The sequence below is a fragment of the Cuculus canorus genome, chromosome 20 (genome assembly GCF_017976375.1).
Source record: "Cuculus canorus isolate bCucCan1 chromosome 20, bCucCan1.pri, whole genome shotgun sequence".
Taxonomy (NCBI): Eukaryota; Metazoa; Chordata; class Aves; order Cuculiformes; family Cuculidae; genus Cuculus; species Cuculus canorus.
Window position 1 is genome coordinate 4,494,910 of NC_071420.1, and position 17,385 is coordinate 4,512,294.

At 47.6% G+C, this 17,385-nt stretch overlaps 1 protein-coding gene across 6 annotated transcripts in view; it reads left to right on the forward strand.

Annotated features, from left to right (window-relative positions):
• The window catches only part of SSH2 (slingshot protein phosphatase 2), a 95,694-nt gene that overhangs the window by 30,735 nt on the left and 47,574 nt on the right, over positions 1-17,385 (forward strand). For 4 of the 6 annotated variants that reach the window (XM_054085209.1, XM_054085214.1, XM_054085212.1 and 1 more), the window contains one exon: positions 1,834-1,877. In XM_054085209.1, the coding sequence (XP_053941184.1) occupies positions 1,834-1,877 (44 nt within the window). Of the gene's footprint in view, positions 1-901; positions 1,127-1,833; positions 1,878-14,376; positions 14,520-17,385 lie in introns of those variants that run through there. The other 2 variants (XM_054085208.1, XM_054085213.1) reach the window with 2 other exon arrangements.

The following is a 17,385-nucleotide window of genomic DNA, read 5'->3' on the forward strand; positions in this document are numbered from 1 at the left end:
CCCATCCAGTTCCACCCCATGCTGTGGGCAGGGACACCTCCCACTGGATCAGGGGCTCCAAGCCCCATCCAACCTGGCCTTGAACGTCTCCAGGTATGGATCAGCCACCGCTGCTCTGGGCAACCTGGGCCAGGGCCTCCCCACCCTCACAGGAAAACATTTTCTCCTAAGATCTCATCTCAATCTACCCTCTTGCAGCTGAAAAACCGTTCCCCCTCAGACTATCCCTGCACCCCCTTGTCAAGAGTCCTCCCCCAGCTTTTCCTGGAGCCCCTTTCAGTCCTGGAAACTGCTCTAAGGTCTCCCTGGAGCCTTCTCTTCTCCGAACATGTTATTGAAGCCTGTTGCAGAGGTGTTAGGGCAGGAACGGGGCTGGTGGGGAGAGAGCACGGCGACTGCATTGATGTAAATTGCCTCTGACTTCATCCCTGTGTGAAACACCATCACTCTCTGCCAGCATTTTGGCTTCAGAGTTTCAGCTCTCATGCAGATGTTTGCAGAAGAGCAGCTCTTGACTTTCTTTGTCCCTGGTTCCCTGTTTAAGAAGCCCAGTAGAAGCGCATCATTTCGTGTTTATAAAGTGACCGTTGAGTCTGGGAGTGATGCAGGCTACGGAACATGGCATTCACACTGCTATAGCCGCAATACGATCTGTGCCAACGTCCTTGCTTGTGAGAGGATGTGTTCGTCTTAAAGGATGGTGGGATGTGTGGTAAGAAAATGAGAGAAATACAGTAGCTGTGTTGGAGTTTGGTAAAAGTTAGATAGAACTTTACCCAGTTAAAAAAAACCTGGAACATTCAGAGATAAGTGCCCACCAGAGGACTTTATTAGCACTCCGTTGTCAGAGTAGCATAGGTGTCAGAGTGGCAAAGGTCTCTTGCAACCATCTACTTGCTGGTTTGTGTCTTGAAAAATGATGACAATACATGTGTTTGAGGTCTTGCTCCTAAACGTGGTTCAGTTCTGTGCAGCTCCTGTTGGACCAGACGCTGCTGCAAACGGTGTGTGCACCAGAGTGGAGATCTGCAGGAGAGGAGCGCAGAGCAAGCTCTCTTGGCTTCCTTTGTCACCTCACCCCGAACTCTGTTTTTCCTGGGATGCCCCTGCACTGACCCAACACTTGGTATGGTTTAAAATGCATTACTCCTGCAGATCTTTATGAGCGTAGTTAATTTTCACTGATAAATCAGATCCTGTACCCCATCTCCAGCCGGTGCCTGGCAATGCATATGTAAATGCACTGTGAAGCGGAATTAATTGTGGAGATCTCTCTGCTGAGGTATCGCTTTGGGCTTTGGTAGGTAGGCCTAGTAAAATTCCACAGCCTGTTAGGGATTGTGCATATTAATTTTGCATCTAAAGCAGCATAATATGTCGTCTTTCCCCGTTCTGGTCTCTCTGTGCTCGCCCAGTCCTATTTGGCAGGATTACTTGCTGGTTTTGTGGATTCTTACACTCGATCGCTGACACTGGACTATGAATTAATATGATCTCCCTAAAGGTAATAAAAACACAGAGTTTTTTGCCTGGAGAAGTAAACTATGTGTTTGGCTCATGGCCTGCCTCATTTGGCAGGGGTCACTGCGAGTCCATGCAGAAGCATGCGAAATCCTGCAGGGGCAAAAGTTCTTGTCATGTTGAGTTCTTAAAAGGGTTTTGAGAGAACTTGAAGTGACAGCTGAGTGGAAGGTGAGTTCCTCTGTAGTGACAGATGCGTACAAGCAGCGAGAGTTTCCTTCACCTTCTACAATCAAACCAGTGAAATGCAAGTCTTTGCGTTCTGTGTCTATTAAAGCTTATTAACTTTTTTCTCCTTTCCTATGTATGCAGGAGGCAGACAGTGGGGAAGAAGAATGCCGGTCCCAGCCCAGAAGGTAAGATTGTTGTTTGAGCCTTGCAGAAGCCCTTGAGGACACCTTTCTGTGTGAGATGTTCCACAGGGGGTTTGTTGTTGTCTTGGCATGTTCTGCAAGCACATATCCTTTTCTGTTTGTGGTTAATGTTGCACAACTGTCTCATTATGTGCCTTACTGAAAAGTGTATTTAACTGTGGCCTAAATGATGCTCCGAGTAAAGGAGTCACTGCAGCGGGAAACAGGAGAAGTCAGATTACACACTGAAAAATATACAGTTCACAAATGGTCAGTGAGCATCTTCTCCAAACTACTGTTTGCATCCAGGAAGGGGTGTCCTGCTTGCAGACGTGTTCGGAGTAGGATGGGGATCCTCTACTGTTCTGTGCACGTGGAGGCTTCGCTTACAGCTTAGGAACAAATCCTGGTTGTGTTGCTGCTTAGCTCCCTCATATGTCTTAGTCCTGAGTTGGAAGGGACCTACATGGATCATTGTTTCCAACTCCTGTCCCTGCACAGGACAACCCCAACATTCACACTGTTGACCTGAGAGCATTGGCTAAACACTTGTGGAATATTGTCAGGCTTGTATGGTGTTTCTCAGGATTTGGTCCATCATCAGGAATAACCATACTAATAAAGTCCTGCTGCCTAGTTAAAAAGTTTCTGTTGCCATGAAGAGCTGAATTGGATTATTCTGGTTAGTAGGGGTCTCACAGGAGAGAATTCAGCAGTGGCAGGCATCCTCTGTGTTCCTTCACCTCCTGGTTATGCCCCTGTGTACATCTTTGGGCTATGAAAAGTTGTATTTCTAGTAGCCAAAACACCGAGTGACTCTACACCGTAAGGTCACCTGCTTAAAACAGCATGTTCCATGGATGCGTAGATGTTTGCTGCTGATGCAAGCAGCCAGACACCTACTCCAAAGTTAGGAAAACACTGGGAATTTACAGAATTTTTTTTTTTCAGTTGGGATTATTTTGCATGGAGGTGTTCACTTTTGTAAATTTAGGGTACAGTTGCTTCAGGAAGAACCTTTTTTGGTAAATGCTTACCCCTAAAATGCTGAAACACAGCGGATTGAACAGTGACAAGTACTAATCGTAGGTTTATAATGGAGTCACAGTCTTAAAAGTAGACTTCATGAAGTCTTGTAGGCTTTGTCTCCTATCCTCTAAGTCATCAAAAGAATTATTTCAGCTGAAATTAATAACAGCAAAAGCTATATGTAGTAGGCAACTTCTCCAGCAACCGGAGCACTTTCTTGGCTTGAAATGTTGTAGTCAAGTTTTATGAAAGGCAGAAGATTCCCTCCAGAGGGAGTAAAAGGGCAGCAAAGGTGAAGTAGTTCTCACTTTATGAGCTCTGGCTGTTACAGCTCTTTGCTCAGTGTTGTTTGTGTGAGTAGGTAACTGCGTAATTTCTAGTATTTAAAAGGCTTGACCAAGATTTGGGCTTTGGGTTTGGGGCCAACCTGGATGAATCCACAAAGGAAGAAGCTGTCCTGCTTGCACAGTCTCATTATTTCAATGTAGTCTTGCCATTGTGTGGCCAGGGAAGGGTGACTGCTCTGTTTCCTTCAGACTTCCACCCTTCAGTGATGATTTAAGAATTGCTGTTTCTTCATTTCACAACGTTCATGACTGAGAGGAAAGCTGGAAAGCGCGATTCCCAAAGGCTCAAACTGAACTCTGAGAAACTCTGATTTTTAATTTCGCTCGTAGCCTTCCAACAGTCACAAGATTGACTCATGACTTGATCTCTGTCTACATAATGTGTTGGAGGGGACGGGAGGTATTTCGTTGTTGTGGGCACTTAGCAACGATTGTAGGATAGATCTGAAATGAGTGATTTTTAATATATTTGATATAACTTCCTGGGGTAGGAAATTACAACCGGCTGTTGATGTGATGACCTGAACTCCCTGACTCCTGTTGCTGGGGTCAGAAAGCTAACTGAAACCAAGAGCCTTCTTAGGGAAAACAAGAGGGTGGGTGTTAAATGTGTTTGATTACAGCGGGATAAAAATAATACAGTCAGATGTGGTAAGTAGTCAACCTGGAGTCGTGCTGTGGAGGAGCAGCAGTTGTCTGTAAACAGCTTTTGAGTTTATCTAATCCCTAGTCTTCAAGGAAACATAGCAAGTAGTGGCTATTAAAAATCCAGACAAGTAAAAAGGCAATGGACCAGGTCTGGCTTTGAAAGAAAGGCCCATTACCAGCTGCAGTGCCTGGGCTGAGACTGGTGAAGTTCTCCTGAGGCAAACTCCAGGTGACCTGGCTGTAGCTGCAGTCAGTGTTTGAGGAGGGATTTTTGCTGTCTGTCCAATTCTTCTGATGAGGAGCCCTATTGTCTCCTGCACTCATGTAAAATTTGTTCAGACGCTACCTCAGGGGAGCACGGTTGGCGTCAAGCGTGCATAAACCCATCCCGTTAACTGGACATCAACTGCAAGAGCGCTACTGCGGCGAAAGCGTGTTTGGGTTAGTAAAATAACTTTTAGGTATTTATTAAATTGGATGCTAGTGCATAGAGGGGTTAATGGTTGCAAGGGGATTAAACATTAATTAAGACCTAAGCATGACCCCACAGACATATTTGGTGTCAAAAGATTTTTGCAGCTAACATACTTGATGATCATTTTGTACAGCCTTCATTTCCATCCTCCTGAGTCCACGTGTCTCTGTGGAGGGATCGCTGTCTCAAATGAGACAAATGTCCCACTTAGATCCAACTCGGCAGCATTGCTGGTGATTTCTAAAGAGCTTCTGTGTTAGGTTTCTGCTGTTTCTCTTTACTCACTGAGATATGGGTTGTGTATTGAGGTAAGGGGGAGCATGCAGAAGACTGGCGGTACGACAGCAGGAGTGACTGCGGCTCGTTGGGCTGAGGCTGTGAACAGCCACCAGTCTAAACATCCTCCAGACGGGCAGAGAGATTAACTTCGAACAGGAGCTTAAGCCTGTCGGTAGGTACATCCATATCATCGTATCTAAACCAAATAATCTGACCTGTTCGTGCCCTTTAAGATCAAATGCCACAGAGGGCTGTGATTGCAGGGACTCGCATTTCGCAGGCCAGGGAGAGGAAGTGGGTGAGTTGTTGTTTCGACTTAAACCTGCTCTACAGAGCAAACGACATGACAAGTCCACGCTCGCCCACGACTGCTGCTGCCAGCACCGTCGCGGAATGAGTTTTCTGCTTTGTGCACTAGCAGAATCCGTGTAAGCTTTTCTCCAGAAGATGGAAAGAGCCAGGAGATGTGCAGGGAGAGAGTTCGTGTGTGCTCTGCCACGTGTGCTATTCAAACAGTATTTTCTGGCAAAATCTTTTGTACTGATATGAAGAGAAATGGTTTGGTTCCCTTCTTGAGGAAGGTACTTGGATGTCATGAACACGGACCTAATGTTTAGAAAGACTTCTATCTGTTACTAAAAACCACAGCAAATTCGCCCTGCAAATACCTGAAGCTGAGCAAATAGGCGAAAACCAGCTCAGCTTCTGGAATTTTGTCTCCTCACAGCCAAGCCCTGCTCTGGGGGAGCCCAGGAGGGTGTCTTGCACCCTGCCATAGTTGAGACCGTTCCTGCAGTTCATGGGTGAGAGCTCCAAATCCGTGGCATGGATCCCAGTTCTTGCTCTGGAGTCGCAGATTGAGCCAGTCCTTGTCAATCCTCTAACTCCTGGCTAATGGGACTAAGACAGAGTACTGCACAAGGAAATGTCTTGAACAATCTATTTATTACATTTATTACCTTCATAGTGGACTCGTAGACGTTTTTATTAGGCTGTCTTGAGGCTGCACAGCTACTGGCCTGCACATCTCTCCTTCTGTCCCCAAACGTGCGGCTGGCACACTGAATATACTTTTAATGAAGCATCTGTGCAAACAGTCTCATTGCATCATTGCACTGTTGTTCAAACTTACCTAAAACTGTATATTGAGCTCTGAGTTGTGTTTACACTAACTGGATATTGACATTCAGTTTTTGTGTGCTCTGTGCCAAGGTTGCAAGGATTCGGCATGGTTGTTTTGCTGACAAACGACATCTCCAGGGCTTAGGGCAGCAGCGATGCTGTAGTCTGTGGTGGATTTGCTGCCGGGGGCTGCTGGGTGTTTTTTGGGTTTCTGTTGGAAATGGTGCCTCGGTTTCCACATTGTGAATTTAACAGTTCTGTGTGCCTTGAAACAGCTCCGCTTGCTGAAATGCAGGGTTTGAGGCTGCACAGTAATGTAAAATTGGCTAAGCTGCGTTGCTTAGGGAGGCTGCTGGGGCCTTCGGAGCAGTTCTTTCATCTTTTATGGCTGAGCACTTGGTCAGGCTAAAGTCCATTTGCTTAGGTAAAGCTGGGGAGCCTGCTGTTCCCTTCAAGTACCATAGAAGGTGATTAAGTCCTGATTGAAATCTGGGGTTTGCCACCTGAAAATGTTCTCAAAAAGTGCTTTTCCTCCCTTCCTCTGGTATTAAGAAAGAAAGAAAGAAAGAAAAAAAAAACCCAACACCTTTAGCAGCCTGAGTGTGCTTACCTTATGGTTTGTGTTTTTTAGTCAGAATAGTTCCTTCCAAGAGTGAACCAGGAAGGAAAGCAAATCAGATTATGGCCATGATAACAGTTGGATGTGCCAAGATGCCTCAAGGTTTCAAGCTGTGAGTAAATACCTTTGTTTCAGGAGTGGAAGAGCATGGTCTGATACTGGAGCTTATGGTTTATAACAGTATAAAGGTTGTTTTTCCAATATGAAGTGGAATTGGTGTGCTTGTTTCCTTGTATAGAGCAACAGCTTGATAAATCGTAAGTCAAATAATTTGTTTTTTAAACTGAGACCCACTGTAAGCTTCTCGCTACCCGTGGATTGTGACAGATGTGTGCCAAGTCTCTGGGAGAGAGAGAGGGGGGTGATTGTGTGATACCGAACTGACTGCACTTCAGAAGGCTCATTCACAGTCCGCGTTGCAACGTGTGAGCCTGCAGCATCCCACCTCTGCTGTGACTTTTGGGGATGTGTATCCTTGCCATTTGGTGCTCCCGGGGCAGGCTCCTGACACGTCTGGTTATCCTCAAAGCTTGGCTGGTGTTACAAGAGACTTCCAAAAGCCGTGCGCTGCGAGTTCTACCAACTGAACCTCCCTTGCACTTCCATTGTTTGCGGCTGCAGCTGCCAAACATTCGTTTTGTTGGTACTTGAACAGTAGCTGGGATCTTCTGATGGGTGTGCAAGACAGTTTAACTCTAGACCTTGAGTAAGAGGGGAGTGCTTGTGGTGTACAGGAAAACCTGTGTTTATCCGTGCCGGAGATTACTCAGCTCTTGTATGAACCTTATCTTTAGGCTGTGTTTCCTGAATCCATCTTTCTGTCTTTCCTTTCAGTGACAGCTTAGCTTCTCTGTGGCATTTACTACAGCTGCTTGCGGAGTATGTAATACCGAGATAAAGAGCAGTTCTCTTCGTCTGTCGGCTCTGCTCAGTGGGCCACACATCACGATGTGTGGAAGGGGGTCTGTGGTCTACAGTTTTGAACACCAGGTGTTTCAGCACGAAACCGTGAGCAAAGAGGTAGCGCTGGTAGTAGAATTTGGGTTTATTAGATTAGTAACAGATCTCTGCAGAGCCAGTTCCCTGCAAGATCTGTGTCTGTGGCTACAACATGCTCAGTCCGGTCCGGCTACATACCTGTGGGTCACAGTGATGTGCAAGATGACTTCAGGTGTGATCTTCAGGCTGAGGGAACAAACAGACTAATATTCTTGCATTCCCAAATTACCAGCTCGCTCAAAATATGAGCGTTTGTGAGAATTTGTTAATGGGTCTTTCTAAATGTGTGAACAGAGAATAAGGAACAAGGCAAAGACAAACCGAGAAGTAAAAGGAATGAAGGTGGATCAGCCCCTTCGGTTACCAGAAGGGTCTGCTCAACGCGGAGCAAACCCAGAACAGCTGCCCCATGCACTTGTGCTGCTTCAGAGGTGACTGGAGGAGCCTTAAGGATTCCATACATGCTTGTGCCTCCTGCTGAGCATGAACCAGGTGCTCTAAGCTAGAGGAATTGAAGTTAAGGAGAGATTCCTGATGTAAATAGAAAGGGAAACTCCAAAATAGGTGTTCTGGTCTCTTTCCTGGCAAGGCTTCAAAGTTAAACATTGATCCTCGGAGTTTTCAGCTCTGTGTGGATTTCAGGCACTTTAAATGTATTTTGAGCATCTGGGCCAGGGTTTCTGGACTTGTTGCCATTCAGCTTTTTGGTATCTCTGCGTCAAAAGCATTCCTTTATAAAATCAGGTGTGTGGTTTTGACAGTTGAGAGGATTTAGATATTTCTTTTCCGTAGGCCACTGAAATAACACATTACCTATTTTATCATCTCACACATGTCACTCACACCTGTTTCTTCCTTGCTGGACTTTGAGTGGTGCCGAAACAGTCTGCAAGGGTCTGGATTAACTTTTTAGTAGCAATGTTGATGTTTGCATGGGGAGCAGTTTGCTGTGCAAATAGAATGCTTTGTAGTTTTTGCATCCAAAAAACCTGGCGTCTTCGGAACTCCTCTTGAACTGCTTGAATGCACGTGGACAGCAGAAGGAGGAGAAGGCTGTGGGAAATGTCCCAGCAAAAGCTGTGTCTCAGCATGTTATCCTTGTCCAACGTTAGTGTTGCTTGTTGAGAGACCAGAGTGATAGACCTTGCTGCTTGTCTCCCTTGTCCTCCCCCTGCTGCCACCACTCAGGGCCTTCAGTGTTCTTTGCACCCCTAAACTGGGTGTAATTGAGCATTGACCTCTTTATGTCTGAACCCTCTAAGATTTGATGATAAGTAAACCATACAATGATTGGGTGTAGGGTTTGTGAGGGAAGGGTTTAATGAAGTGATAATATTGCAAAATAGGTGTTGAGTTCTCAGCTAAGAAGCCAAATCATTGATCACGATGGGCAGCTGACCAAACGGGCTTCAGAAGCAGGGTTTTGTTCTTTGTGTGATGCTTATCGCTCTACCCTGCGCCTGTCTGATTTCTTTGCTCAAGAACTGGAAACAGAAATACTCTTTGACAGCTTAAATAACCAAATTTAGAATGCGGCTTCCTGTTCTGACTGGTTCTTCAGGATTCAAGTACAGTTTTGCGTGCTTTCCCTGTTCCTGCCTCCCCCTCTTTTTTTCTTTAACCAGATATGGGCTCCTTTCTAATTACTTTGTTAAAGCTCCCTTACTGTGTGTAATAAAGCTGGTGCATCTAAGCGCTGCCGTGGTGGGTGGCATGCCTCTTACTCACTGGGAAAGCTTTCTGTACTCTATCTCATTCTTTACTATACTCCATCTCGTTCTGCCCTGCATGCGTTGGCTTGTTTCAGATCACTGCTGCTGAAATAGTTTCAAGTTTTCCCGATAAATTTGACTACACAACACAGTTGGCTTTGTCTCCTGTGCTAAAAATGGCCAGAAGACTTTTGACAGATCAGCTTCTCTTCCAAAGTTGGGGCAGCAGTAGGAGATGAGAGCGCAGGAGGTGCTGCTCTCAAAGGTTTACAGGTTTGCGGTTGTGATTTAAGGCTCTCTCCAGATAAGTCATCTGTTTGGACTCGTAATCCACTCAGACTGATCTGTAGACTGTTCATCACCAAGAGCCACCACGTGTCCTCCCTGCAGTGGGCTGAAACAATGGCCCTCCCTCCAGAAAAGCACAGGTATGGATGGGATCCTTTGACACTTAGGAGCGTGGCACCATATTCTTTAAAGCTACCTCTTTGAGCCCTTTTTCCCCATCAGCCCTGATGCCGCGGCAGCTGTCTTTGTGGGAAAGATTGAGCATATCTGCCGGTGAGAAAAACAGAGCGCTCGGCCTCACCTCTGCACACGGAAATGAACTTGCTACCTCTGCTCTCTCCAGCGGTGCCTGTGCAAGACAGCGATGCTCGGCTGCGGGCAGCAAGGTGTTGTTTTGAGAATTCAGTAACTTTTCAGAAGCGACTCCGGAAACAGCTGCCCGGCAGCGAAGAACAAACTTCCCATGTGCGCAGTAAAGGTGGCTGAGCAGGCGGTGTCGTTGCTCGTTGCTCGCTGGGGAGAGGATATGATGGTGGTGAGGAGGAGGTTTGTTTGCTAAACACAGCAGCTTCACAATTGCTTTTTTAATAATCCCCTGCAAACACAGGTCTGGGTTCTGCATGGCATGATCTGCTGCAGTGACGCTGATAGATTTAGGGCAAAATTCCTGTGCCTGACAACATCACAGTGTTCACTTTACCTGGAACACAATGTTATGGCTGTAGTGCTTCCTACAGGTTTACTCTGCTATGTTGGAGGAAGAGAAGAACGTGCCTTGCTTGTGCAGACAGCACCTCAACTTCAGTCCAGGCAGAAGTAAAATCATTCATGGTATCATAAAACCGTTAAGGTTGGAAAAGATCTCTATGATCATCAAGTCCAACACACTTCATACCCACTGGAATAAGTTTCTAGGGAGACTATGGCAGCAGATCATCTTCATTAGGGCTCTTCAAAATGAGGGGACTGAGAGGACCAGAGAAGGTCTTGCTGGCAGACATACTCTGAAAGAAAGAGGTCACTGGGCCCCAGTGCAGGCTAAGAACTGCACGTGCCTAAGAGGACAATCTATGCTCCAGATTTAATCATCCCAACATGTGAGCAGACACTCAGCAAACCCCTGTGGGATAGGAGTGGGTGGAATACGGTGACACCCACACCTTTGTGTGGCCTGACAAGGAGCAGCAATTCAGCCTTAAGCTGTTAATCTTGGCTGTTAGCTTGATGAATGCCCTCTTTGCCTGTGGACTGTGTGCACCCACAGGGCTCCTGCCCAGCCCCGAGCGGGCGCTCTGCAAGTGTCAAATCTGTGCATGCTAATGCAAAACCTGACCGGTGTGGCTTTATGTATTTTTCCCCATGACCTGTGTACCAAGGCCTCAGCTGTCCAAGGTGAATCCTATTTGCGAGCTGCCAGACCTGTGCAGGACACAGAGTTACTTTTAATCACCGGCAAGATCAAAATGCACAAGGAAAGCAAGGCTGCTGAAGTTACTGGCGCAGGCGACAGGGACTGTACAGCTTTGAGATACAGACACTGGGAGAAAATGGTGCTTGCATGAATAAATCAGATTATTATTTATAATCAGTGCCAGACAGAACACTGCAAGTCAATACAAGAGATTTTTGCATGCGCGTTCTTCCTCCACCCCCTTAAACATCTCTCCAGAGGCAGCTCTGGTGGGCAGTGTCCTGTTCCCTCCTCCTCCTCAAGTGCTGGGACAGACCTCCTTAGCACTCCTCATCCTAGTTCTTTTCCATGATGCTTCTCTAACTGATTCTGGAGCAGTTGGTTTAGTGAGCTTTACAAAAGTTTGGGATGGGTTTTTTACAGTGTGTGTCTTGCGCGATGTATATAACTGTAGTTTATTGGTCTGTGGTGTTCAAAGGTTACTTGAAGTCCTGCTTCTACAAGGGTTGTGTTGTACTGCATGCAGAATGCCTCTGGCCCTGCTAATCCTCTGCCTTCCTGGGAAGCACGAAATGCCCACTGGGAACTCGGACAGGCGGTGCTCTTTTCACCAGAGCGAAGTGTGACTTCACGCACCAGGCTGGGAAGCCGTCGAGACCCCAGACAAACTCGTTTCCATCTTGTCCTACGGTGATTAATGGCTCTGCTCACATGCGCTACTGCAGCACGGTAGCGATCCAGGCTGTTACCTGTCATCACTGCAATTTCGTGCACTTTAAATGCTTTATGGATTTGTCCCAGCTGAGTGCGCCTGCTTCCAGCGAGGAGCAGTTTCTTGGCTGGCTGGTGTCCTGCTGCCTTCAGCTCCACCTCATCGTCCATCCCCTGGAAGCCCCTTCTTTCTTCCTGCTCCTTGTCCTGCACACCAAGAGATGAGGTTATTGGGCCAGTACTTCTCATGTGTAAACGTGGGACGTAACATCAACAAAGAAATAAGGTTGTTCCTTAAAAGCAGAATATGAAAACAACACGTGCTGTGCGAAGGGGCAGCAGGAACCGAGATGCTGGTCTCGCTGTTGCATGCAGGCAGTGTCAGTCTCAGGCTGGTGTTTCAATCCTTTTGGCAACAAAAACGTTCAAATACCTTTTATTAGTGCATTTATTTATTTTTTTTTCCCTGCCTGTGGCAGGGGCATTGGAATTGGGTGATCTTTAAGGTCCTTTCCAACCCAAACCATTCTATGATTTCCAATCTGAACTTACTTGAGGATTTCCTACTCCTGTTTTCTAAAGGCTCAAAAGGAGAAAAGCTGGGATGTTTCTAGCATTGTTTGGTCTCCTCGCGTATGGAGATGCAGTGCATGGTTGTATTAATCCAGGACTAATTCATTTACAACTCTTATTATCCGTATGTCACGAGTGGCTGCTTGAAGAGCATTGCTTGTGGTTAATCACTGCTCTTGCTTTGAGCAGTTTCTAGGGGTTCGCTTTTGTAGGGGGAGCTGCGTGTAAGAAATCTGACATCTGTCTGGACAGTATCTAAGTCTTCTATAATGAATAAACCCCCTGAAATTACTAATTAGAATAGAACAGAAGTTCTGGGGTTGTTTTTCAGTCTATGAATGTGTGGTATGTGTTACTACTGAATATGAGGTTCTTGCCATGGCAGGGGGGTTGGAACTGGATTATCCTTAAGGTCCCTTCCAATCCAAACCATTCTATGATTCTATGACCTCTGGAAGGATTGAGTTACCCTCCGTTTCTCTAATGTCCTCATTTTTCCATTGCTTCTTGCAACTGACTTCATTTTTGCCTAACAAAATGATTGTTTTTGGCACTGCAGCGAGCTGGCACCGCGTTTGCCTTACAGCTGTGAGGAGCCGTTCCCAGAGATGCTCTCTTGGCTCTGGGAGATGACATTGCCTACATTATTGCAACCAAACCATAATCCAGCAAAATTTGCAGAATCACAAACCCTGCCGCTCTGTCCTTTCCTCCCAAAGTCCCTGAGAAGGGGGGAGGCTTTGCTCCTGTGAAGTCCCGGACCTGAAGCAGTTGCCATCGGTTGTTTTTAAAAACCCTTCTCTGCTTCTCTGGAAGTTTTAGCTCATGGTTGGAAATAAACCTTAGGCAAAGCTTGCTTTTGGCTCTGCTGCTGGATCCCAGGAGCGGTTCTGCAGGGATGCTCCAGGCAGTAATTTTGTGCTATGGAATTGGTGTCATTAACAACTACGCGTGTTTAAACGTAAATCTTGTGCCTTGTGACAGGGTCTGAGCTGTGCCACCTGCACCAGACGACTTCGGTGTCTTCTTTGTGTCCTTCTGCTGGGATGTCCAGCGTTCCTATGGGAAAGAGAAAACTCAGCAAGCTTCCAAGCGTTCCCAGTTGATTTCCCTCACTCGTAGTTAAACCTCGCTGGGTGCAAGGGTTGGGGAATGCAGCTCTGGAACAGTTGGGCAGTTGAGGCTGAGCGGGTTGAGCTGCCCTTCCACTTGTCCCACTGGAGAACGGGGTTCCGTTTCCCTCGCGCTGCAACATCTGAGTTCCCAGCAGCCAGAAAACAAGATTTTTGTTCTAAAGAACTTCCTTTCTTCCTTTTCTCCTGAGGGGCGATGGAGCTGAAGATTAAATAGCACGGAGAGGCAGCTGCTTCACGTCTCCTTTGGCAGAAAAGGAGTTGTCGAGTCCCTGCATATGAAAGTTATTGCCAAGAACTATTTCCCAGTCTCCTGCAGGAGAGAAATTAAGGTCGTTTCCTAAGCACCCGTGTTGTGCTGCCTGCCTTTCGCAAAAAAAAACCCTCAACAACCATCTTTTGATGTGCTGCTTCAATCCTAATTTCAAAGTTTGCAGGCTGCCTTGACTTTTCTGGCCTAGATAGTGGGGGAAAAAGGGAGAGGAAAGGCAAAATAAAGGAAATAAAGGCAAAATAAATGCCTAAAGGGGGAAAAGGCTAAAAAAGGGGGGAAAGAAAAAAAAGAAAAAGGAAGAAAGGAGAAAAGAAGAAGGAAAAAAGGCAAAAAAAGGAAGAAAGGATAAAAGGGGGGGGGAGGAAAAAAGGCAAAAAAATAGGGGAGGAAAAAGAGGGGGAAGACAATAAAAGGAAGAAGGGAGAAAAAAGGAAAAAAGGGAAAAGAAAAAAGGCAAAAAAAGAAGGCAAGAAACAAAGGGAAAAAAGGACGAGTAAAGGGAGGATATAAGGGGGGAAACAGAAAAGGGGTAAAAACGGGGAAAAATAAAAAGGAGGTAAAAAAAAGAAAAAAGGGGTAAAAAAACCGGAAAAAGGGTAAAAAAAGGAAGAAAAGGAGTAATAAAAGGAGGGAAAAGTCCCTCTTGGTGGCGTGTCCCCCCTTTTCCCTGTGGGAACCGGCGGTCAGATCCCGGGCCTGGAGGGAGAAGGGGGTCGCCCCCATGGCCCCCCGTTTCCCGCTGTCCCCCCATAACGCCCCCCCGGTCCCCGCAGCCGCCACGTGCGGGCGGTGGGCGGGGCTTTGATGTGATGATGGGCGTGATCTGTATGTAATGGGCGTGGTTTGGGCGGGCTGTGGGCGTGGTCTCCCCGTTATCCCGCCCCCGTGGCGCGCGTGCGCGGGTGTCCCGGGCAGAGCCGGCGGTGCCGATGCCGCGGGGCAGGGCGGCCGCCTCGGCGGGCAGCCGCGATGATCCCCTACTTCTCCGACAACGCCGTCATCTCGCAGGGCGCCATCGCTCAGCTGTGAGTACCGGGGGGGGGGGGGTGAAGGGGCACCGGCAGCGCCTCCCGGTGTGCGCGGGATGCGCGTTCCCCGCGCTCGTGTCCGCCTCGCGTTTGCTTCGGGTAAACTTTGTCCTGAGCGGGGAGACCGCACGGCAGCCGCCGGTACCGGCTCCACGTGGGGGCACCGGCACCGGGTACCGCACGGGACCACCGGCACCGGCTCCACGTGGGGGCACTGGCACCGGCAGCACACGGATCCATCGCTATCGGGCTCCGCACGGGGCTACCGGGCACCACGCGGCCGGTTTTCCGTTTCTTTCCCCGTACTGAATCCTCGATGAGCGGGAGCTGAGGCTGCCGGAGCCGCCGCTTCCTCCCCGGGGTCGGTGCGGGACTCCTGGTGTCCCTTCTCCCCCGAGGTCGGTTGTCCTGGTGTCCCTTCTCCCCGGTCTCGGGGTTCGGGGCGGTGCGGGGCACCCGCCGGGGTCGGTGCGGGGACCCTCTGTCCCCGCTCGGGGGTGGCGCGGGACCCGCAGGTGATGCGCTGACCTCGCAGCTCGGCATCTCCGGGCAGGATCAGCCCCTTTCTGCCCTCTGGGTCATTTTGAGGGGCTGCGCAGGAGCTGTGGATTTGGGAGCAGGTGCGTTTTCCAGCTCGCTGCTGCAGGAGCAGAGCCCGGAGCTCATGCCGGTGTTGGAGCTCTGTCCCTCTCTGGGTCTCTGCCCCGCGCTAAACCGCTTGAAAAATCAGCCTGTCCAGCTGCACACCCCCGTTTGAAATGCAGATGGAAATAATAGTTTAATTTGTAAGCAATTAACAATGAGTTGTGGGGTTTGGCTGAAAGGATTAAGGAGGGAATCGCTGCCATGGGGCAGTAGATAAGGCTTTGAGAGTCGCTGTGGTCTAGGCATGCTTGATTATTCCTTTAAAGAAGCTGTTTTATCTCTTGGAAACATCATGAAAGGCGTAAAGAACGTAGGATAAAATGCTGGGTCCCACCTGGAACTCTGCTCTCATCCCAAGGGGCTCCTGCAAGAAACCGAGCTGCCTTGCACTCCAAGGTCTTTAGCAGATATCCCTGCTTATGCTGGGTATGGAAACGAGTCCGTGTTCTCGGTAGCCCATGCTTTGAGCAGAAGCAGTCGCTGCTGTGGTTGGTAATCGGTTTAGATAAGTCTCTCTGAGCGTTTCATACTCTACCCAAAATGCTTATAATTAGTCATTTTTTTTCCACTCACGGTGTTGCCCATAGACCTTACCGTTTTCCCTGTGGCTGCTGATAATGTGGATCTAACAGTGATGACACCTGAACGGTTCTGTTGGAGCAGGGATATGAATTTGGAATGCCCTGGGCTTTGGGAAGCGGCGGTAGTTCTTTTTGGGCAAAAACCCCAACATACTGAAATATTTCTTTACGTCTTGAGATGATTTATCAAGCTGTATTAGGTAGCTAGGTAACAATTTAAGTGCTTTTAGGATGTTTGTTTTATTCAGTGCGCAAACACTTAACCCACAGTTTGAAACTGTACGGAAATAGGATGAAAAACAGGGGAAACGGTGCTCGTCCCTGCTCCCTCCATCGCATGTAGCCCTGCGGTCTCCTAGAGGTTTAAATTGCCACTTGGTTGGAAGGACCACCCTTTCCTTTTCTGGGGAGGGAGATAACTGAGTTATCAGAGAAGCTTATGCTGTCCTTTGCCTCCTGGAGGGAAAGATTAATGAGAATGACAGAGCTTTTGGCCCACACATCAGTGTTCGCACAGGGCTGAGCGCTGAATTAATATTTCGATGGCATTCTCAATCAGATCGGGGCTGTGGCGTTCAGGCTGGCGTGATAAAGACCTGTTTTCAAGTTTAGAGTCCTAATTACAAGTTCACAAGGGCTGATTAATTTTGAATGTCCTTATTTCATCGTGGGCAAGACCTAAAAATCCAGATTTTCTTGTTTTGCTGTGCTAAAAATGTGTTCTTAGTGAAGTGGGAACAGCAGTAGTGATCCAACTGCTATCAGAAACTTCTGTTTCAGTGTATTCTTTAGTAGATGTATTTGGCTGATCAGCTCTGACTTTCAGACATCAGCAGAAATTCCTCTTGTGTTGACGCTTTTAGTCAGTAACGTAGTCAGCTGCTCTGGATCCAATTCATTTCAGGTTCACAAGGATTCAAATACAGTCCCAGAGACTTGTGTTTATCAAAATGCCCAGAATTTATGGTTGGAACTCATTCCAGAAAGTCTTGCTACTCTCATTGAACCTAGCAAGGGAATTCTGCTGATTTCCCTGTTTAGTTGTGTGCAGGATTCAAAATATACTTTCACTCTACTAAAACTCTAAGGCAGCTGATGGAAAGATAGAAGGAAAAAAGCAAGACTTCAGACAGCCTGCAAATACCAAAGTGTTTTTAATAGAAGAAAACCGGAGAAGCTTCCATAGATGAATTCTTCCTGCCTGCCGTCGCGTCCTCTGCCTCTGGCCAGGTTTCAGGTATCTCATTCAGCATTGCTGCCCCTGAAGTGTTTTTTCCGTGTCCCTGTGATAACACCAGATTCTTCTGTCTCTCGGTTTTCCTCTTTATCTCCATAGCAAAGCAGGATTATCCAGCGATCCGGGTGCTCCCTTGGGATTTGGAAGACCTGGCTCTTGCTCCCTGCTGCACCACATCCTTCCTGTGCGACCGTGGCCAAGTTGCCAGCGTTCCACAAGGGAACGGAGCTGCAGATGGATGCTTAGCTGTTCTTTTGAACCTGAGAAATGACCACTCAGCTTTGGTGCCCGCATCCCAGTGGCATTTTTGTGTGGGTTTGGAGGGTTTAAATACTTTTGTCTCTGCCTCAGCTTCCTTCCTGCGAAGCAGCAGGAGTTGCGCTGAGCACACGTTAAAGCA